The sequence below is a fragment of the Vulpes lagopus genome, chromosome 8, assembly GCF_018345385.1.
Source record: "Vulpes lagopus strain Blue_001 chromosome 8, ASM1834538v1, whole genome shotgun sequence".
NCBI lineage: Eukaryota > Metazoa > Chordata > Mammalia > Carnivora > Canidae > Vulpes > Vulpes lagopus.
The window spans coordinates 121,124,141-121,146,564 of record NC_054831.1 but is presented as its reverse complement, the minus strand read 5'-3'; the positions used below and the strand labels follow the sequence as shown (position 1 = coordinate 121,146,564).

The 22,424-nt window shown below is 40.5% G+C and overlaps 1 protein-coding gene, 1 long non-coding RNA gene and 1 pseudogene across 12 annotated transcripts in view; 1 reads left to right on the top strand and 2 right to left on the bottom strand.

The window, feature by feature from the left end:
* PHACTR4 (phosphatase and actin regulator 4) overlaps nucleotides 1–22,424 on the top strand; it is a 104,710-nt gene that overhangs the window by 29,514 nt on the left and 52,772 nt on the right. The window contains exon 1 of one of the 11 annotated variants that reach the window (XM_041765948.1): nucleotides 21,347–21,597. The exons of the other annotated variants lie outside the window; for them this stretch is intronic. Coding sequence (XP_041621882.1) covers nucleotides 21,552–21,597 — 46 coding nt within the window. The 5' untranslated portion in view covers nucleotides 21,347–21,551. Of the gene's footprint in view, nucleotides 1–21,346; nucleotides 21,598–22,424 lie in introns of those variants that run through there. 11 annotated transcript variants of the gene reach the window in all.
* LOC121496990 lies at nucleotides 1,616–21,183 on the bottom strand. The gene is made up of 3 exons (XR_005989377.1): nucleotides 21,046–21,183; nucleotides 10,078–10,269; nucleotides 1,616–1,915 (listed from the first exon to the last, which is right to left on the bottom strand). It is a non-coding gene; the product is annotated as an uncharacterized LOC121496990 (long non-coding RNA).
* On the bottom strand, nucleotides 3,097–3,215 carry LOC121498419 (annotated as a pseudogene).

Here is a 22,424-nt window from a genome sequence, read left to right as displayed (position 1 = left end):
AGTCAGATAAACAGCTGACTCTCGATTTCGGCTCGGATCATGATCTTGTCATGATCTTAAGCCCCACATCGGACTCTGTGCTCAATGTAGAGTCTGCTTGAGAGTCTCTCCCTCTCCCTCCAGCTCATGTTCTCTCTCTTTCATAAATAAATCTTTGGGGAAAAAAAAGGTAGAATTACCAATTTTTTTTTAAGATTTTATTATCTATTCATGAGAGACACAGAGAGAAATAGAGGCAGAGACACAGGCAGAGGGAGAAGCAGGCTCCATGCAGGGAGCCCGATGTGGGACTCGATCCCGGGTCTCCAGGATCACACCCTGGGCTGAAGGCGGCGCTAGACCTCTGAGCCACCCAGGCTGCCCCTAGAATAACCAATCTTAAGGGAAATAGAGTGCATAGAACATCAGCCTCTGTAAACTTTAATAGTACAGATACTGTGTAATTTTTTTTCTGTCAGTAGAAAAAGATGAACCATAGTGGTAATGCAAGCCTGAAAAGTGGTAGTGGTGACAGTCTGGACTCTCTCTCATCTCTTTTCAGCATTTTTCTTTTCTTTTTTTTTTTTTTTTAAAGATTTATTTATTTATTCAGAGAGAGAGAGAGAGAGGCAGATACACAGGCAGAGGGAGAAGCAGACTCCATGCAGGGAGCCCGACGTGGGATTCGATCCCGGGTCTCCAGGATCACACCCTGGGCTGAAGGCGGCGCTGAACCGCTGCGCCACCGGGGCTGCCCTCTTTTCAGCATTTTTCATCCCTTCGGACTACTCCTTGTCCTAGAACATCATAGCAAGTGGGATAAGTCGGCTAAATGTGTAGACTAGTTTCCATCTAATTTACTTTTGCATACTGAGCTCTTATCAGTGTGTCATCAACACTGTGTAGGCAATGATTATAGAAATTAAACTTAAAAGGAAGTAATAGGAGAGATGAATGGCTTTCACTTATGATTTTGTATTTGCCTGTATGGTTTGCATCTTCAAACTATATACATGTGTTACTTTTATTTTTCAAAACATAAACAGGGATTTTATCTGGGTTGTACTGTTAAGGACATTTTTGTTTCTTCTTTATATTTCTCAGTGTTAAAAATAAAATTTATAGGAGTACCTAGGTGGCTCAGTGGTTGAGCGTCTGCCTTTGGCTCAGGTTGTCATCCCAGGGTCCTGGGATCAAGTCCCACATTGAGCTCCCGATAGGGAGCCTACTTCTCCCTCTGCCTATGTCTCTGCCTCTCTCATGAAAAAATCTTTTTTCTTTTTTTTATGGTGAAAAAAATTATATTTATATATATATTTTTAAGATTTTATTTATTTATTCATGACAGAGAGAGAGAGAGGCAGAGACACAGGCAGAGGGAGAAGCAGGCTCCATGCAGGGAGCCCGATGTGGGACTCGATCCCTGTCTCCAGGATCACGCCCTGGGCTGAAAGCAGGCGCTAAACCTCTGAGCCACCGGGGCTGCCCTATATTTAGATTTATAGCCAGCTGGATTCAGTTTAGATGATCCCAATCTGATCAAGGTGTTGACCTTGGCCACATCAATGTCCTGGAGCTTTTTCACAGCCTGTTTGATCTGGTGCTTATTGGCTTTGACATCCACAATGAACACAAGTGTGTTGTTGTCTTCTATTTTCTTCATGGCTGAACTTGATGGCATAGTGATCAAGCTTGTTTCTCCTGGGAGCGCTCTTTCAAGGATATTTGGGCTGCCTTTGGAGACCCAGGGTCTTGGGTCATTGGAATGTAGGTGATGTATAGATCTTCTTTTTTTTGTGTGTGTGACTTTGTATGCCTTTTAGCACCACTTTCTTAGCTTTCAAAGCCTTTGCTTTGGCTTTGGCTTCAGCTTTGGGAGGGGCAGAGGCTTCCTTCTTCGCCTTCGGCACCATCTTCATGAAAGGCTAAATAAAATCTTTTAAAAAAATAAAATAAAATTTATAAAACTAATTTCTCGACTTAAAAGATAATAAAAAGATTTTGTTGGGCAGCCCAGGTGGCTCAGCGGTTTAGCGCCGCCTTCAGCCCAGGGTGTGATCCTGGAGACCCGGGATCGAGTCCCACGTCAGGCTCCCTGCATGGAGCCAGCTTCTCCCTCTGCCTGTGTCTCTGCCTCCCTCTCTCTCTCTGTGTCTCTCATGAATAAATAAATAAAATCTTTAAAAAAAAAAAAAAGATTTTGTTAAAGGGAATTAAATACTATAATGGTCATTTTACATGTGCAGCTTAACTGCTATGCCTAAAATAACCATGTTATATCTCTGCATAATAGTACAGCCTTTTAAAATATAAGACATTTTATTCTTCTCATGAATTAGAATTAGGTTAATTAACCTATCAGACTTCAGCACAATTGACTTGTTCCTCAGCCACTCATTTGTTCAGTGAACACTGAGCAAAATCAGCAAGACAGCATTTTTTTTTTTTTAAGATTTTATTTATTTATTCATGAGAGAGAGAGGCAGAGACACAGGCAGAGGGAGAAGCAGGCTCCATGCAGGGAGCCTGACGTTGGGACTCAATCCCGGGATTCCAGGATCACACCCTGGATTGAAGGCGGCACTAAACTGTTTAGCCATCCAGGGATTCCCCGACAGCATGTTTTAATAGTTAAGCCCTCAGGCTCTGGAGTCAGAGAAACTTGAGTTCAGATCCCAGTTCTGCCATTTCTTGGCTATGTCCTTTTAGGCAATACGGTTACTTGCTGAACTTCAGTTTACGTGTAAAATAAGGATAGGGATTTTGCCTTTCCCACAGGTTGCTAATAAGAATTAAATGAATTCATACTTGTAATATTTGTAACATGGTACCAAACACAGAGTAAATATATATTAACTGAATGTCTCAGACTCTAAGGGTATAAACATGAATAAAACATGATCCCTGTTTTGTTTTGTTTTTTAAGATTTTATTTATTTATTCATGAGAGACACAGAGAGAGAAGCAGGCTCCCTGCAGGGAGCCTGATGTGGGACTCAATCCCGGGACCCCAGGACCACGCTCTGGGTCGAAGGCAGGCACCAAACCCCTGAGCCATCCAGGGATCCCCCAGAAGATTCCTTTTTTAAAATTTTTGCTTATATGTGACTAATTGAGATATAATTTATATACAATAAAAGTTACCATTTATAGGTATATATTCCTGTTTTTTCAATTAGCAATAATCGCGCCTCGGATAAACCTCATTGGCTACGATACTGCCACTGCTCAAAGCAATATATATTCCTGTTTTTTGATAAATGTGTAAGATTGCATAACCCATACTACAATCAGGATATAGGATATTTCTTTCACCCAAAAACTACCCCGCTTACCTTTTTAAATAATTTCCATCTATTCCTTCCACCCTCAGCCTCTGGCAACTTGGACCTGAATTCTGTCCCTTTTTCTATAGTGGTATATAAATAGAGTTGTACACCACATAGCCTTTTCTGTTTTTTTTTCCACTTAGCATAATGCTATTGAGATTCATACTTCCTGTTGCATGTATCAGTAGTTCATTCCTTTCATACCTTTTCAAGAATGTCATATAGTTGGAATCATAGCCTTTTGAGATTGATTTCTTTTCTTTTCTTTTTTAAACATTTTATTATTCATGAGAGGGACAGAGAGAGAGAGAGAGAGAGAGAGAGGCAGAGACACAGGCAGAGGGAGAAGTAGGCTCCATGCAGGGAGTCTGACGTGGGACTCGATTCCCGGTCTCCAGGATCAGGCCCTGGGCCGAAAGTGGCACTAAACCACTGAGCCACCCGGGCTGCCCTACATTGTTTATTATTATTATTATTATTATTATTTTAAGATTTATTTATTTCAGAGAGAGAGAGTATCAGGTGATGGAAGAGGAGGGAGAGGGAGAGAGAGGGGGCAAGAACATTCCCAGCTGAGCAGGGAGCATGAAGCAGGACTGAATCCCAAACCTTAAGATCATGACCTGAGCCAAAACCAAGAGCTGGACACCCGAGCAGCCCTGCTTATTATTATAATAGTTATATTTTAAGATCTAAAATGGTATCCCTTTATTATTCTACCTTTTCAGGCTTTTTTTTTTTTTTTTAAGATTTTTTTTATTTACTCAGGAGAGACACACAGAGAGAGGCAGAGACATAGGCAGAGGGAGAAGCAGGCTCCATGCAGGGAGCCCGATGTGGGATGCTATCCTGGGACCTCCGGATAATGCCCTGAATTAAAGGCAGACATTCAACCACCCAGGCACCTCTTGTTTGTTATTTATCTAAAGAAATAGGGACACCTGGGTGGCTCAGCATTTGGGCATCTGCCTTTGGCTCAGGGCATGATCCTGGGGTCCCGGGATTGAGTCTCACATGGGGCTCCCTGCATGGAGCCTGCTTCTCCCTCTGCCTATGTCTCTATCTCTTTCTGTGTCTCTCATAAATAAATAAAAGAAATAGCCTTGGTAAACACCAGTGTGCACAGCACCGTGATTATGACATATTCCTATTTAAAAGTGTATTATTTTTGTTAAATGAAAAAAACCTTTAAGTTCTTTGAAATTTTTATATTTTAACATTAAGTGATAAGTAAATATCTTTAATTTTATTTATTTATTTTTTAAGATTTTGTTTATGTAAGATAGAGAAAGAATGAGAGAAGGAGAGGGAGAAGCAGGTTCCCCACTATGCAGGGAGCCCAGTGTGGGGCTTGATCCCAGGATTCTGGGGTCATGACCTGAGCTGAAGACAAACACTTAACCAACTGAGTCACCCAGGCACCCCAAATATCTTTTTTTTTTTTTTTGAAGATTTTATCCATTTATTCGTGAGAGACACAGAGAGAGAGGTAGAGACATAGGCAGAGGGAGAAGCAGGCTCCCCACGGGAATCCCGATGTAGGACTCAATCCCAGGACACTGGGATCACAACCCAAGCTGAAAGCAGATGCTCAACCACTGAGCCAGTTGCCCCTAAATATCTTTAATTTTAAAAATGTATTTCCTCAACTTTATTTCAAAATCAGATTAAGAATGATCACTGGGTTTTTTTTTTATATATATATTAAAAAAATTTTTTTATTGGAATTCAATTTGCCAACATATAGCATAACACCCAGTGGTCATCCCGCCAAGTGCCCCCCTCAGTGCCCATCACCCAGTCACCCCAGCCCCCCGCCCACCTCCCCTTCCACTACCCCTTGTTCATTTCCCAGAGTTAGGTGTCTCTCATGTTTTGTCACCCTCACTGATATTTTCACTCATTTTCTCTTCTTTCCCTTTATTCCCTTTCACTAATTTTTATATTCCCCAAATGAATGAGACCCATATAATGTTTGTCCTGATCACTGGGATTTTAAAATTGATAATGAAACTAGTATAAACATTTCCCATGGGATCCCTGGGTGGCGCAGCGGTTTGGCGCCTGCCTTTGGCCCAGGGCGCGATCCTGGAGACCCAGGATCGAATCCCACATCAGGCTCCCGGTGCATGGAGCCTGCTTCTCCCTCTGCCTATGTCTCTGCCTCTCTTTCTCTCTGTGACTATCATAAATAAATAAAAATTTAAAAAAAAATTTAAAAAAAAAAAACATTTCCCATTAGGCAGGAAACCATTAATTTCAAAACGGCCTCAGTGGTTGTCTTCTTGGGCTTGATCAGTGTTCTTTCATGTTAGAAATGACCTTTCATGGGGTGCCTGGCTGGCTTAGTCAGTATAGCATGAGACTCTTGATGTCGGGGTTGTGAGTTTGTACCTCACGTTGGGGGTAGAGTTTACTTTAAAAGAAATGACCCAGGGCAGCCCAGGTGGCTCAGTGGTTTAGAGCCGCCTTCAGCCCAGGGCGTGATCCTGGGGACCCGGGATTGAGTCCCGCATCCAGTTCCCTGCATGGGGCCTGCTTCTCCCTCTGCCTGTGTCTCTGCCGCTCTCTCTCTTGCTCTCTCACGCTCTCGGTCTCTCATAAATACATACATACATACATAAATCTTTAAAAATAAAAAAAAATACCTTTCATGGTAGAGCTTTGACTTGACCCAAAAACAGCACAGTATTTACAAGATTGCTGTTTGAACATCAGTGGGGGCCAGAACCCATGCATGTGTGCACACACTCACACCCCCTAATGGAGGCTTCCATTACAAGAAGGTGACAACAGTATAATGGATTGTTTGTGGAATGGTAGTTGTGGCTTTCAGTTCCTTATTGAAGATTTGTTTTGTTTTTTCTTCATCAAACCAGCATTTTTCTGGTGGTAGCCAGAATAACATCAGATCATATTGTAGTCTTTAGGGGACACGTAGGTGGCTCGTTGATTGAGTGTCTGCCTTCAGCTCAGGTAGTGATCCTGGTGTCCTGGGATCCAGCCCCACATCAGGGTCCCCACAGGGAGCCTGCTTCTCCCTCTGCCTGTGTCTCTGCCTCTCTCTCGCTCTATGTCTAACATGAATAAATAACAAATAAAAATCTAAAAATAAATAAATAAATCTTGTTGGCACACTGCCCTAACTACCATGAAGGGAAAAAAAAATGAATAAGATACAGTTTCAGCTCTCAAAGAGGAGTTTAAGAACTATCAATATGAGCCAAAATGAAGAAATGTTTTTATACATATACAAAGAGTTGTGTTATTCAGCATGACTTTTACTTAAGGACATTATCAAACAAGATTTGCTTGTATAGCTATTTCCTTTTCTAAATCTGTGTTCTTTGAACAGTTCAGGGGCAATTTCTTTTCTTTTCTTTTCTTTTTTTTTTTTTTTTTAAGATTTTATTTATTTATTCATGAGAGACACACACAGAGAGAGGCAGAGACACAGGCCGACGGATAAGCAGGCTCCACTCAGGGACCCTGATGTGGAACTTGATCCCAAGACTCCAGGATCACGCCCTGGGCTGAAAGCAGACGCTCAACTGCTGAGCCACCCAGGCATCCCTAGTGGCAGTTTTCTTTTCTTTTCTTTCTTTTCTTTTCTTTTCTTTTCTTTTCTTTTCTTTTCTTTTCTTTTCTTTTCTTTCTTTTTTCTTTTCTTTCTTTTCTTTTCCTTTCCTTTCTTTTCTTTTCTTTTCTTTTTTAAGATTTTATTTATTTATTCATGAGAGATACAGAGAGAGAGAGAAAGAGAGAGAGAGGCAGAGACACAGGCAGAGGGAGAAGCAGGCTCCATGCAGGGAGCCCGACGCGGGACTCGATCCTGGGTCTCCAGGATCAAACCCTGGGCTGAAGGCGGCACTAAACCACTAAGCCACCAGAGCTGCCCTGGCAGTTTCTTTAAGGAAAACTTTTTGTTGTTTTGTCTTGTATTCAGAAAATTTGTAGAACCTGAGGAGATAGGAAAAACTGGGGATTACCTAATTATCTTAAAGATATAGATAGACAGGGCACCTTAGTCGTGTAGTCAGTTAAATATCTGACTCTTGATTGCAGCCCAGGTCATGATCTCAGTGTTCTGAGATTGAGCCCCCCATTGGGTTCCGTGCTAAGGGGGAAGTTGACTCTGAAAGTCTCTCTCCCTCTGTCCTCCCCAGCTCCCTGACTCTCCCTTCTCTGTCTCTCTCAAGTAAATGAGTAAATCTTTTTAAGAAAAGATAGACCTAGACAGTACATGATGATGAAACATACTTTTATATTGCTAATAATGCTCCCAGGATGGGTTAAAGGTGCTTCAGTAATTTGTGTTTCTCATAAAACACTGGGGCTGGAGTATTTTTGTTGTAGGTTTAGTTTGAGGAGTAAGAGGTAGGAGGTAGAAATGTCTCTGTCCGAAAAACCCAACTTTTCTTGATTTTAGACCTTTATTTTCTAAGAAATTTCTTTAAAAATTGGTTTTATGATAAGCATCATTCTTGGTGGTGGTGGTTGTACTGGAAATATCAGGGATGAATTAAGAGAACAAATGTGTATTTTAACGTTCCTGTTTTGGACAGTTTGCAAAACTGCTCTGTTCCTAAGTTTTACTCTTGTTATATAAAACCTCCTAGAGTTTTCCTAAGATTCAAAATAAATTCTGTGAATTCAGCATATTTTCAGGTCTACAGTGTATTATTAGGAGTAGAGATTCACCTCCAGATTACTTAGACATGAACCCCAGTTTTGCCATTTATTAGCTCTGAACTCACTGGACAAGTTTACCCCTCTGTGACTCAGTTTCCTCATCTATTAAATGGGATAATAAAAGGAATCCTTACATGCTTGTTGTGAGAATTAGATTAATTAATACACGTAAAATACTTAGAACAGGGGCACTTGGGTGGCTCAGTCGGTGAAGCACCCAACTCTTGATTTTGGCTCAGGTCATGATCTCAGAGTCACAAGATAGAGCCCTGATGAGGCTCCACACTCAGCGCAGTCTTCTTAAGATTCTCTGTCTCCCTCTGCCCCTTCCCCTGCTCACACATGCGCTCTCTCTCTCTCTCTCTCTATCCTCTCTCAAATAAGTAAATCTTTTAAAAGGGGGGGGGCCAGATGCCTCGGCGGTTGGGTGTCTGCCTTTGGCTCGGGGCGTAATCCTGGAGTCCCAGGATTAAGTCCTGCATCAGGCTCCTTTGTGGAGCCTGCTTCTCCCTCCGCCTATGTCTCTACCTCTCTCTGTCTCCCATGAATAAATAAATAAAATCTTAAAAAAAAAAAAAAAAAGAAGAAGAAGAGGGATACCTAATTCAGTCTTAAGTGTCAAAAGGAAGATATTCAGAGAAAGCTTTGAAGAGGAAGTGACACATAAACTGGAATTTGAAGAGCAGGAGTTAGCCAGATGAGGGATTGTGGGGAGGAAGACTTTCCAGGCAACTAGAACAGTAGGTACATAGGTAGATAGACCCAGGAGAACATGTTATAGTTCAGGAGTTTCACGTGGTGCAGTGGGACTAAAAATTAGTGCTAGAACTGAAGATGAGCAGGTATGGGAGAGGAGTGAGAGAAGAGGCTTGCTAGAAAGATGGGCTTGCATCAGGGTTTGAAGGATTTTTTTGTAATCTGTAAAGAACATTGTTAAATTTGTGCTGTTATAAACATCACTATGGCACCACTGTTGAGGACAGATTAGAGAGGAATAAAACTGGAAGCAGTAAGAAATAATCTATCACTGCCCCAAGCACACATAGGAGGATGTCAGAATTGAAAGCTGTGCGCCACAAACAAATTCTGTCAGACTGGGAAGATTTATAAAATTGTGTAAAGATACAGAAAACTTTTTGTCCCAAGTGAATGAATCCTAGAAGAATTATTTCAGCCCTTTATCTCTTTTCTTTTCCTTCACTACAACAAACTGGTTGTCAGCTCTTCCTTGGATTTTAGGACAGGTGGTATTCTGAAGACCCCTGTTGTGTAGGCCTGGAAACCAGGTGAGTATTGGTACAGTGTTTAATAGCTAATTGGATCCTGATACATTTAGGGCTCTTTCAATAAAATAAATTATTTTTAGGCTGAAAAAACAATAGTCAGATTTGTATCTTGAAAGATTTTATTTGGTGATTACATTTTTATAGCCTCAGTAGTGCTAATAAAGATTAGCTTTTCCTAAAGGTTAGCTAGGATTAAGCTTTGGCATAGGCAGGTAAGCGAAAATGCACGTTGACCATATTTTCTCTGACCTTACTAGATTGTTTTCCTACAATGTTAATGTGTTTCACTGTTATTTTTTTTAAGATTTTATTTTTAAGTAATCTTTTATATCCAACATGGGACTTGAACTTACTACAATCCTGAGATCAAGAGTCTAATGCTATGCGGGCCCCCACTGTTACTTTTTTTTTTAAGATTTTATTTATTCATGATAGACACGGGGGGGGGGGGGGGGGCGGGAGGGGAGCGCAGAGACACAGGCAGAGGGAGAAGCAGGCTCCATGCCGGGAGCCCGATGTGGGACTTGATCCTGAGACTCCAGGACTTTCGCGCCCTGGGCCAAAGGCAGGTGCCAAACCGCTGAGCCACCCAGGGATCCCCGCCCTGTTACTTCTTTTAAAAATCAAGATTTAGAAGCACAATTTTGTATAACCCAAAACATAATTTCTTTTTGAACTTAGAAATTATATGCATAACCTTTTTTCTCCCTGCACTTCATCTCCTAGAATCTGTGGTTGTGAAAAAGATTTGAGGGCTTTGAGGGAAGATATAGTACAAAAGAGGTACATACCTCATACATGGAAATCAAAGAATAAAATGCGTTTGAATTTCCAGTTGGAGCAAGTTTGATAGAAACACCATTAATATAGTCATCCTTGGTTCCTATTGCAGGAATTATTGTTGACTCATAGTGTAGCCAGGTGTTCATTACTCAGAATTTTTATTTCGTAGATGATGAAGGCTTTATTCTCCTGCACATGGTCTAGGAAAGAATGTTTAAGGAAGTCTCTTGTTAGAAATTTTTGAGTAACTTTACAAATATTATCAGACATTTATTATATTCTTACTGAATATGTGGCTCAGAATATTGCTTGGTAATGTTTAGGTATCTTTCTCACTTGAAGTAAAATTGAGGGCCAGATAAGTTAGAAAGAATTAATGAAAGAGAGGAGGAAGGAGAGAAGTGTCAGTGGCTAATAGTCATCTCTCTGAGTCACCAGCAATGAATGCCACTTTACTGGGGAACATTTAACTTGTTTCAAAACCCTGGGTTGGGCAGCTCTTTGACTTATGACTGGTTAGTTTCATGCATCATTGATAGCTTTTGGTTCCTTAATAGAAGCCACTGGGACTTAGCTTTTATGAATATCACGTTTTATAACGTACTTTTTCTTTAAAATTCCTCATCAGGGGATCCCTGGGTGGCTCAGCAGTTTAGCACCTGCCTTTGGCCCACAAAGTGATCCTGGGGCCCTGGGATCGAGTCCCACATCGGGCTCCCTGCACGGAGCCTGCTTCTCCCTCTGCCTGTGTCTGCCTATAAATAAATGAATGAATGAATGAATGAAATCTTTAAAAAATGTTAAAAAATCAAGGCAGCCCCGGTGGCGCAGCAGTTTAGCGCCGCCTGCAGCCTCGGGTGTGATCCTGGAGACCCAGGATCAAGTCCCACATCGGGCTTCCTGCATGGAGCCTGCTTCTCCCTCTGCCTGTGTCTCTGCCTCTCTCTTCACTCTTTCTGAATGAATAAATAAATAAATCTTTTTTAAAAATTTTAAAAAATTAAAAAATAAAACTCATCACTTTCACTATAACTGCCAAAATCTACCTTCAGCCCATGAAGAAGTACTATTTGGAGTAGAAAGAGTAGTAAATGAAAGGCCAGTAAGATGGAGGTTATTAATTTTCAATGGATAACAAATAGATATAATTCTCAGTAAATTTTTTTTAGATTTTATTTATTTATTCATTCGTTCATTCATTCATTCATGAGAGACAGAGAGAGAGGCAGAGGGAGAAGCAGGCTCCTTATGAGGAGCCTGATGCAGGGCTCAGTCCCAGGACCCTGGGATCATGACCTGAGCTGAAGTCAGAAGCTCAACCACTGAGACACGTAAAGTGCCCCTCTCAGTAAATCTTTAAAATAAGACAATTCTTCCGTAGGCCTTAAATTGTTACTAATAGTCAAAGGCTAACTGGATGTTACTACAAAAAGTAGTAATTCAGTGCTAAAGAGAGAGTATTAATAGCTTACTAGTTGTACTGTATAAAAAGAAACATTTTTTTTAACTGTCAGGGTTCCCTCAGAGGGTATAGTGCCTTTAGTAGGTGGTGGTGAACGTTGGTGCCATGGAAGATAGATACCACAGGAAAAGTGCAGTAGTGCTTTGAATTTTTTTTTTAAAGATTTTATTTATTTATTCATGAGAGAGACACACAGAGAGAGAAAGAGGCAGAGACACAGGCAGAGGGAGAAGCAGGCTCCATGTAGGGAGCCTGATGTGGGAATTGATCCCGGGTCTCCAGGATCACACTCTGGGCTGAAGTTGGTGCTAAACTGCTGAGCCACCCAGGCTGCCCTGTATTTTTTTTTTTTTTTTTTAAGATTTTATTTATTATTTGATGGAGAGAGAGCCAGCAAGGGGAGCAGTAGGCAGAAGGAGAAGCAGACTGCCCGCGGAGCAGGGAGCCCAATGCAGGGCTCCATCCCAGCACCCTGGGATCATGACCTGAGCTGAAGGTAGCCACTTAACCAATTGAGCCACCCAAGGACCTCAGTTAGTGCTTTGAGATAAATGTTTTGTTATTAGAATACTTCCTAGTGGACTTTAAAAACCCTTCAGATTCAGCAAATCCAGTAGAACTTTCTGCAGTGATGGAAATGTTCTGTATCTGCGCTGTCCAGCATAGTAGCCATGTGTGGTATTGAGCATCTGCAATTTGACTAGTACAACTGAGAAACTGAATTGCAAATTGTATTTAATATAAATATATTAAATATTAATACATTTAATCTGTATAGCTAGTAACTGTAGTATTAGTGCATCTTTAGATATTTGAGAACTGAACAGCACCTTTGACATCTATTACTTCAGTGCCAGTCATTAAAATATACTTTATTGTAATCAGTATTTATTTGTAGTACCTTTGAAAATGTCACCTTTTATTTTGCTTCCATTAGAACTGAGGGAACTACACCTTAGGCATACCTCAGGGATACTGTGGGTTCAATTCCAGACCACTGCAATAAAGCGAATATCACAACAAAGTGAGCCAAATGAATTTGTTTACTAGTGCATGTAAAAGTTTACACAGTACTGCAGTCTATTAAGTGCATAGTAGTATGATGTCTAAAAAACTAATGTACACATATTATTTTTAAAATACTTTGTTGCAAAATAAAATAAAATACTTTGTTGCTAGGGAAGTGGCTCAGTAGGTTAAGCATCTGGCTCTTGGTTTCTGCTCAGATCATGATTTCATGGGTCATGAGATTGAGCCCTTGTCTCAGGGTTATGAGTTCAAGCTCCATGTAGGGTGTAGAGCTTATTTTTTTAAAAAAGGAACACTGGGATGCCTGTGGCTCTGTGGTTGAGCATCTGCCTTTGGCTCAGGGCATGATCCTGGGGTCCTGGGATTGAGTCCCACATTGGGCTTCCTGCATGGAGCCTGCTTCTCCCTCTGCCTGTGTCTCTGCCTCCCTCTCTGTGTCTCTCATGAATAAATAAATAAATAAAATCTTTAAAAAAGAAAAGAAAACACTTTATTGCTAAAAAACACTAACCATCATCTGAGTTTTCAGCAAAATCATAATCTTTTTGCTGGTAGAGGATCTCACCTTGATGCTGATGGCTGCTGACTGATCAGGGTGGTGGGTGTTGATGACTGGGGTTGCTGGAACAACTTAAAATAAGACAGCAATGAAGTTTGCCATATCAGTTGAATATTCCTTTCACAAATGATCTCTCTGTAACAAATGATGCTGTGTGATAGCATTTTACCCACAGAATTCCTTTCAAAATTGGAGTCAGTGGGGCACCTGGGTCGCTCAGTCCATAAGCATCTGCCTTCAGCTCAGGTCATGATCACAGGGTCCTGGAATTGAGTCCTGCATAGGGCTATCTGCTCTCCCTCAGCCTGCTGCTCTGCCTGCTTGCGTGTGCATGTGTACATGCATATTCTCTCTCTCTCTCTTTTAAATCTTTAAAAAAAAAAAAATTGGAGTCAGTTCTCTCAAACCCTGCTGCTTTATCAACTAAATTTATTTAATATTCGGAATCCTTTGTTGTCATTCCAACAACGTTCACAGCATCTTCGGCAGGAGAAGATTCCATCTCAAGAAACCACACTCTTTGCTCATCACTAAGAAGCAGCTCCTCATCTGTTCATGTTTTACCATGAGATTGAGCTATTTGGCTCCACCGTCAGGCTTTGCTTCTCTAGTTTTTCTTTTAATATCTTATCTGCAATTAGTTCCTCCACTAAAGTCTTGAGCCTTGCAGAGTCATCGATGAGGGTAGGAATCAACTTCTTCCAAAGTCCTGTGAATATTGATATTTGGAAAAATCCTTCCCGTGAATCACAAGCGTTCTTTTTTTTAAAAAAAAGATTTTATTTGTTTATTTGAGAGAGAGTACACATGAGAAGAGGGAAGGGGCAGAGGGAGAAGAAGCATGCTCCGTGCTGAGCAGGGAGCCCAATGTGGGCCTCAATGCTGAACCGACTGAGCCACCCAAGTACCCCATTCACAAGTGTTCTTACTTGCATGTAGATTGGCGTCCTTTCCTGAAGATTTTCAGTTTACTTTGCCCCGATCCATCAGAGGAATCACTGTCTATGACAGCTACAGCTATACAAAATACATTTCTTAAATAATAAGGCTTGAAGGTCAAAATTACTCCTTGATCTATGGGCTTCAGAATGGGTGTTGTGTTAGCAGGCATGGAAACAAAGTTAATCTCACTACACATCTCCATCTGAGCTCTTAGGTGACCAGGTGCATTGTCAATGAGCAGTAATATTTTCTTTCTGAGCAGTAGTTTTTAAGAGTGGGCTTAAAATACTTAGTAAACCATGTTGTAAACAGATGTGCTGTGATCCAGACTTTGTTGTTCCATTTGTAGAGCACAGGCAGAGTAGATTTAGCATAGTTCTTAAAGGCCCTGTATTTTTTTTTTTTAAGATTTTATTTATTCATGAGAGAGAGAGAGAGAGAGAGGCAGAGACATAGGTAGAGGGAGAAGCAGGGTCCATGCAGGGAGCCCGACGTGGGACTCAATCCCAGGACTCCAGGATCACACCCTGGGCTGCAGGCGACACTAAACGGCTGCGCCACCCGGGGCTGCCCATGGGCCCTGGATTTTTAGAATGGTCAGTGAACATTGGCTTCTACTTAAAGTCACCAGCTTCATTAGCTCTTGACAAGAGAGTCAGCCTGTCCTTTGAAGTTTTGAAGCCAGGCATTGATTTTTCCTCTCTGGCTATGAAAGTCCTGGATGGCATCTTTCAGTTTAAGGCTGTTCCATCTACATTGAAAATCTTTTCTTTTTTTTAGAGGAATCACTGTCTATGACAGCTACAGCTATACAAAATACATTTCTTAAATAATAAGGCTTGAAGGTCAAAATTACTCCTTGATCTATGGCTTCAGAATGGGTGTTGTGTTAGCAGGCATGGAAACAAAGTTAATCTCACTACACATCTCCATCTGAGCTCTTAGGTGACCAGGTGCATTGTCAATGAGCAGTAATATTTTCTTTCTGAGCAGTAGTTTTTAAGAGTGGGCTTAAAATACTTAGTAAACCATGTTGTAAACAGATGTGCTGTGATCCAGACTTTGTTGTTCCATTTGTAGAGCACAGGCAGAGTAGATTTAGCATAGTTCTTAAAGGCCCTGTATTTTTTTTTTTTAAAAAAAAGATTTTATTTGTTTATTTGAGAGAGAGTACACATGAGAAGAGGGAAGGGCAGAGGGAGAAGAAGCATGCTCCGTGCTGAGCAGGGAGCCCAATGTGGGCCTCAATGCTGAACCGACTGAGCCACCCAAGTACCCCATTCACAAGTGTTCTTACTTGCATGTAGATTGGCGTCCTTTCCTGAAGATTTTCAGTTTACTTTGCCCCGATCCATCAGAGGAATCACTGTCTATGACAGCTACAGCTATACAAAATACATTTCTTAAATAATAAGGCTTGAAGGTCAAAATTACTCCTTGATCTATGGCTTCAGAATGGGTGTTGTGTTAGCAGGCATGGAAACAAAGTTAATCTCACTACACATCTCCATCTGAGCTCTTAGGTGACCAGGTGCATTGTCAATGAGCAGTAATATTTTCTTTCTGAGCAGTAGTTTTTAAGAGTGGGCTTAAAATACTTAGTAAACCATGTTGTAAACAGATGTGCTGTGATCCAGACTTTGTTGTTCCATTTGTAGAGCACAGGCAGAGTAGATTTAGCATAGTTCTTAAAGGCCCTGTATTTTTTTTTTTTAAAAAAAAGATTTTATTTGTTTATTTGAGAGAGAGTACACATGAGAAGAGGGAAGGGCAGAGGGAGAAGAAGCATGCTCCGTGCTGAGCAGGGAGCCCAATGTGGGCCTCAATGCTGAACCGACTGAGCCACCCAAGTACCCCATTCACAAGTGTTCTTACTTGCATGTAGATTGGCGTCCTTTCCTGAAGATTTTCAGTTTACTTTGCCCCGATCCATCAGAGGAATCACTGTCTATGACAGCTACAGCTATACAAAATACATTTCTTAAATAATAAGGCTTGAAGGTCAAAATTACTCCTTGATCTATGGCTTCAGAATGGGTGTTGTGTTAGCAGGCATGGAAACAAAGTTAATCTCACTACACATCTCCATCTGAGCTCTTAGGTGACCAGGTGCATTGTCAATGAGCAGTAATATTTTCTTTCTGAGCAGTAGTTTTTAAGAGTGGGCTTAAAATACTTAGTAAACCATGTTGTAAACAGATGTGCTGTGATCCAGACTTTGTTGTTCCATTTGTAGAGCACAGGCAGAGTAGATTTAGCATAGTTCTTAAAGGCCCTGTATTTTTTTTTTTTAAAAAAAAGATTTTATTTGTTTATTTGAGAGAGAGTACACATGAGAAGAGGGAAGGGCAGAGGGAGAAGAAGCATGCTCCGTGCTGAGCAGGGAGCCCAATGTGGGCCTCAATGCTGAACCGACTGAGCCACCCAAGTACCCCATTCACAAGTGTTCTTACTTGCATGTAGATTGGCGTCCTTTCCTGAAGATTTTCAGTTTACTTTGCCCCGATCCATCAGAGGAATCACTGTCTATGACAGCTACAGCTATACAAAATACATTTCTTAAATAATAAGGCTTGAAGGTCAAAATTACTCCTTGATCTATGGGCTTCAGAATGGGTGTTGTGTTAGCAGGCATGGAAACAAAGTTAATCTCACTACACATCTCCATCTGAGCTCTTAGGTGACCAGGTGCATTGTCAATGAGCAGTAATATTTTCTTTCTGAGCAGTAGTTTTTAAGAGTGGGCTTAAAATACTTAGTAAACCATGTTGTAAACAGATTTTATAATTTATTTATTCATGAGAAACACAGAGAAAGAGGCAGAGGCAAAGGGAGAAGCAGGCTCCACGCAGGGAACCCAATATGAGACTTGATCCTGGGTCTCCAGGATCACACCCTGAGCTGAAGGCAGACACTTAACTGCTGAGCCACCCAGGCGTCCCTGAAAATCTTTTTAGAGTAGGTACCTTCATCAATTACCTGAGCTAGATCTGCTGAGTAACTTGCTGCAGCTTCTACATCAGGGCTTGCTGCTTCACTATGCACTTTTATGCTATGGAAGTGGCTTCTTAAACCTCATGAATCCACCTCACCTAGCTTCAGACTTTTCTTCTGCAGCTTCCTCCCCTCTCTCAGCCTTCACAGAATTGAAGAGAGTTAGGGCCTTGCTCTGAATTAGGTTTCAGCTTAGAAAAGTGACTGGCAAGCTTTTTATTCCCACAGGGTTTGAAGTATTGTTGGTGTATCTCTTCAACTTCAGGCCACCAGTAGATTTCGTAAAGAATAGAGCTACAGCCCTCCAATTCAAAGTTGAGAAGCTTACTGATAAAGCTTGTGACTGTACTTTCTGTCCAGCACCGAGCAGTGACTCTCCACCTTCCAGAGCCACCTCCTTGAGACATCTCAGGCTGGAAGAAAGTAATATGGTGAAGTTAATGAAGGGAGATGTGATTAAAATCGCTAAGAGCTTACTCTCCTAGGTAATCCAATTTATATTGGTATTTCAGCATAAAAGTACATTTAAATGAAAGCATTATACTCCTGTGATTGATCTTGTAAACTGCTTATTGAAAGTATAAATCATATTCTCATGTTAGTGTGTGATATGACGTGCTTGCAAACAAAAGGTTTTGGAGTTACAAATGTCACTAAGAGCTTTGAATGCCCAGCTCATTATAGGTTACTGCTGTGTTTAGAAGTGGTTCTTTTAAAAAATGAGGCCCTGATTAGAGAGCTTCAAGTGCTATCTTTGCCTGTTAAACCTTATTTTTACAAGGCCTTCTTGCTCTTTTCATAAATTCAAATTTATGAGATTCACAAATTTTAATCTGCAACTTCCCCTATTCCTGGAGTCCGTAAACTGTGGAGCAAAAGTATTCTAAAAAGAGAGTATCTAATTTTATTCAGTGACAAGAAGAAATAGTTATGTACTTTTTAAAAAGTTAAAACAAGAGATGCCCGGGTGGCTCAGCAATTGAGCGTTTGCCTTTGACTCGGCGTGATCCTGGAGTCCCGGGACTGAGTCGCACATCAGGCTCCCTGCGTGGAGCCCGCTTCTCCCTCTGCCTGTGTCTCTGCCTCTCTCTGTCTCTCATGAATAAATGAATAAAACCTTTTAAAAAAAAAAGTTAAAACAAGATTGCCCTTTGCATTTTTTAAAAGATTTTATTTATTTATTTATTCATGAGAGATACAGAGAGAGACAGAGAGAGGCAGAGACACAGGCAGAGGGTGAAGCAGGCTGCATGCAGGGAGCCCAACGTGGGCTTCCAGGATCACCCCCTGGGCTGAAGGCAGTGCTAAACTGCTGAGCCACCCAGGCTGCCCGCTCTTTGCATTTTTTAAAAATAGTCTCCATGTCCAGTGTGGAACCCAATGCGGGGCTCGAATACGTGACCCTGAGACTAAGAGTCGGCCACCAAACCAGCTGAGCAACCCAGGTGCCCTGTCTTTGCATTTCTAAAGTATAATACATGGAAAACCAGAGTGTAGTCAAGGCTTTGATTGTTACTTTTGTTGTTGTTGTTACATTTTAAAGTCATCACTGAACCAGTATCTTACTCTGTCTCTTAGCTTACCTGCTTACCAGTTGGCAGCAAGTATATATTGATTATTGAAATGAAACTGAAACAGGCTGGCCAGGGACAGTGTTTTCACTTGGTACATAGGCAGCAGAATGATTGGAGAGATTTGTTGTTATTATAGAGAATGTATATCTTTAGGAAATAAATATTTCCTTGACCATTTCCACAAGGGCTGAAGTGAGTCCTAGAGTTGGAATCCGGACATTTGGGGTTTTAGTCTTAGCTCTGAGCAAGTTAGTTAATGGTCACTAAGAGCCATTTCATTCTTATATTTTTAAGTTTTATTGTCACCTTCACAGTACCCTAGAATAAGCGACGAGCCAAACCAAGATGGGCATTAAAATTTGTTAGGTCGGGGGCAGCCCGGGTGGCTCAGTGGTTTAGTGCTGCCTTTGGTCCGGGGCCTGATCCTGGAGACCTAGGGTGGAGTCCGACATCGGGCTCCCTGCATGGAGCCTGCTTCTCCCTCTGCCTGTGTCTCTCCTGAATAAATAAATAAAATCTTTAAAAAGATTAGTAGATGGTAAATAGCAGCTATACTAGGGTCTGTAAATCTTTATGTTGTATTCTTGTATGGTCCAGTCAATACAAACTGAATTCTATAGTACTGTTTTAGGTGTGTGTGTGTGTGTGTGTGTGTGTGTAATATTCCTGGTTTAAATTTATTCATAGTAATAGTTTTGTGTGGGCTGTTCCATCTGCTTGATGTTTTTGTATACCAACCCTGATTGTATTCAGACTTCCTTCTTGGCCTGCTTCTTCCAATTTGCTCTCTGGATTCATGATACAAAAATGTCATCCTCTTCCGTTTCTGCCCAACCTCTTTGTAATGACTGCATTTTTTGCTATGTACCATTGTCTGGCTGCTGCTTGCCTTTCCTTTCTTGTTTTTTTACTATAACAACTGTGATCATTGGTGCTTACATTTATTGAGTTTTCCATGTGCCAGGCACATTACAGAGGACTTTATTTTCATGTCATTTAGTCTTTACACCTGCCTTTTGCTGCTGAGTATGGTTATGCCCATTTTACAGATTAGAAAATGGAGACACAGAGAGGTGAAGCAGCTTGTCTAGTGTTAACACCTAGTGAGATCTGGAATTAAAATTTCAGTTGCCTTCAGAGCTCATCCTCTTAAGCATTTGCTGTATTACAATCATGATGATGAAGATGAGGGTGATGATGATAACTATTACAGTATGTTGAGCACCTAATGATTTTTGGGCAGTGCATTTGCCATCTTTTGCCTCCTCATTTTATAGTGTGGAAACTGCTATTACATATGCTCTGTTTTTAGGCTAATAAATAAGTGCCAGAGTTTGAAGGTATTGGGCGTTCTTACATTACAGCATTCTTTCAATATGGTTTTCCTTTTACTCTTTCCTACTTTATTGATCAACATGTTTTTCTGACTACTACCAGTATGAACAATTAAATATTGCATCAATTTTTCTGCATTTTTTTTACCACTGCCTTAGCATTATAATTTTCTTACTCGTTACCTTTGTTATTTTTTTTCTGTATCAAAAGCAGATAATGGGGATAAGATAATGGGGAAAAGAAGGTGCTAAGAAAAGGCAAAAGGAAAGCCCGGACACTAGAAATTACTGTGATCTCAGTTTGGAAGACAAAGATTTAAACTAAAAGCTCTGGTTTTTTTAGCAGCTGTCATTTATTGAAGGACTTTGGCACTTAAAAATTTGATGACATAAATCACAGAATTTGACCTTAGTAGTCTCAGCTTCCTAAACTAATAACAGGTTAAACAATACGTTCTTCACAATGCATGGTTGGTTAGTTGCGGTGATGTTTAAATCCAATAACCAATGTCAACCTCCTTTTCACAAGTGTTAGTTTATCATTTGTTAGTGAAATAATCGAGAGTATGTGGCTAAACACCACGGTAAATTTGTGTTAGGTATGTCTTTTTTACATTTAGAAAATTCAGTGTTAGCTTACATGGGTTGTCTATAAATAAAAATTCATGCTGTGTCCTTAATATTTATGTATTTTAGCTATATGAAAAATTAGTTATATTATTAAAAAAATCAGTGTGCAAGCTGGACCCTCAGTTGCTGCAGGTGGTTAGCTGCTATTTCCATGTATTAAGGCAACATGTAGGGTTACTCCCTGTATTTTGTAACCCCCAAGATATCTTCCAAACATTTATTTCAAGCTTATTATTTTAATAAGGAAAATTTTCAGAACAGTTTCTTCTTATTTCTAGAAAAAGTATATTCAGTCTTAAAATATCATTCTTAATGTTACTAATTCCCCATATATAGATCTCATCCTGCTTTGGGTATGCCACTTACAGGTAGGAAATACTACAATTTTAGAGCAAGCAGTGAAATGTGAGAACAGTCGATACTTCTGAGGCAAGCCTGTATTGAAGACCTACCTTTGAGCTGAATTCTGCGCCCGTCAGTCTGCTGTGCATAACCCTGATGGTTTTTGTATGATTACATTTACAAGTTCATTGGTAGATTCTTGAGCAGGCTCCCATTCTTCTATGGATGTGAGTCTGGAGAGTTATAAAACAAGCTCAGTGTCAGGAAAGGTAGGTGTGGCTTCTTAGGGCTGTGCCGCTCAGCAGCTAGAATGTAGTTGGCAGTCTCCTCCCCTTCCTGACTTCAGCTCTTCACAGTGTGTGCTCTGGAATGACAGGCATTCCTGTGTGAAGAGAGCCAGCGTGAAGACATATTTGTAAGAACCACAAGTGCCCAGGCCGGGACACAGGGAACAGAAACTCCAGCAGATTAACCGATCTCATGATTTTTCCTGATGTTTGGCAGTGACACTGAGAGAGGAGTGCATGCCCCCTTTATATGTGGATTTATTTTTTAAGAAAAGTTTTTTTTGGTCCGGGACAATTTGTTGTTGTGAGACACATCAGACAATTTAATCATGGGGCAAGCTGACGTCTCCAGACCGGTAAATCCAGATGCAGTTGGTGAGTAATAGAAGGCAAAGAAACAAAATCTTGACAGGCAGGGCAGATGAACAGGTGAAGTTGAATATTTTATAGGAAGTTGAGTGTGAGCATTTTGTTGTTTATAACTTTATGATGTTTACAACTTTGTGAAAAATGAATGAAAATTTGCAAGTTGTTTTTCATTCAGTTATATTAATTTACTACTCAGTTTTGTCTTACTTGATTTTTCTGGAGTTTTTTTTTTAATATATGTAATATAGGATATCATTTATTAATTTTTTGCTCTTGCAGAAGATAAGTGCTATAGGAGATCATATTTCAAATTCAGTGTTTTCCTGGCATGTTGCAGACTTAGGATTTATATAGCAGAGAACTAGAACTGTTGACTTCTATAAATGGGACTATTTTTAAGAATTGGCATAATTTCTTAGACTCAGTTATACATTCTCCAAATAAGTCTCAGGCTTTTCCCGTTTTGCTAGTATTTCCATTTGTCATAAGGCAGTTCTTTGGTACAAACACTTCTGAAATCAGTGGTTTACATTTGAGGTATTATTGTCTCAGAGACAGCTAGAGACCAAGCTGGTAAATGCAAGTGTAGGTTAGAGGTTCAAGGCTGTAAGTGAAATGGAAGTCCATTGTCACTGAAGATTCATTTTCCCAACTGTGGGGTTTTGTGTAAGATGAGGATGTAAGGGTGGGAAAAATTAGTTTTAAGTGGATTTGTTAAAGGGTTGGAAATATAAGCAGAATGGGGGAAAGCCTGTGAATCATTTCTTGACATGACACTTAAAAAAAGAAAAAAAGATTTATACCTTCTCTTTGATTTAGGAGGCCACATAAAC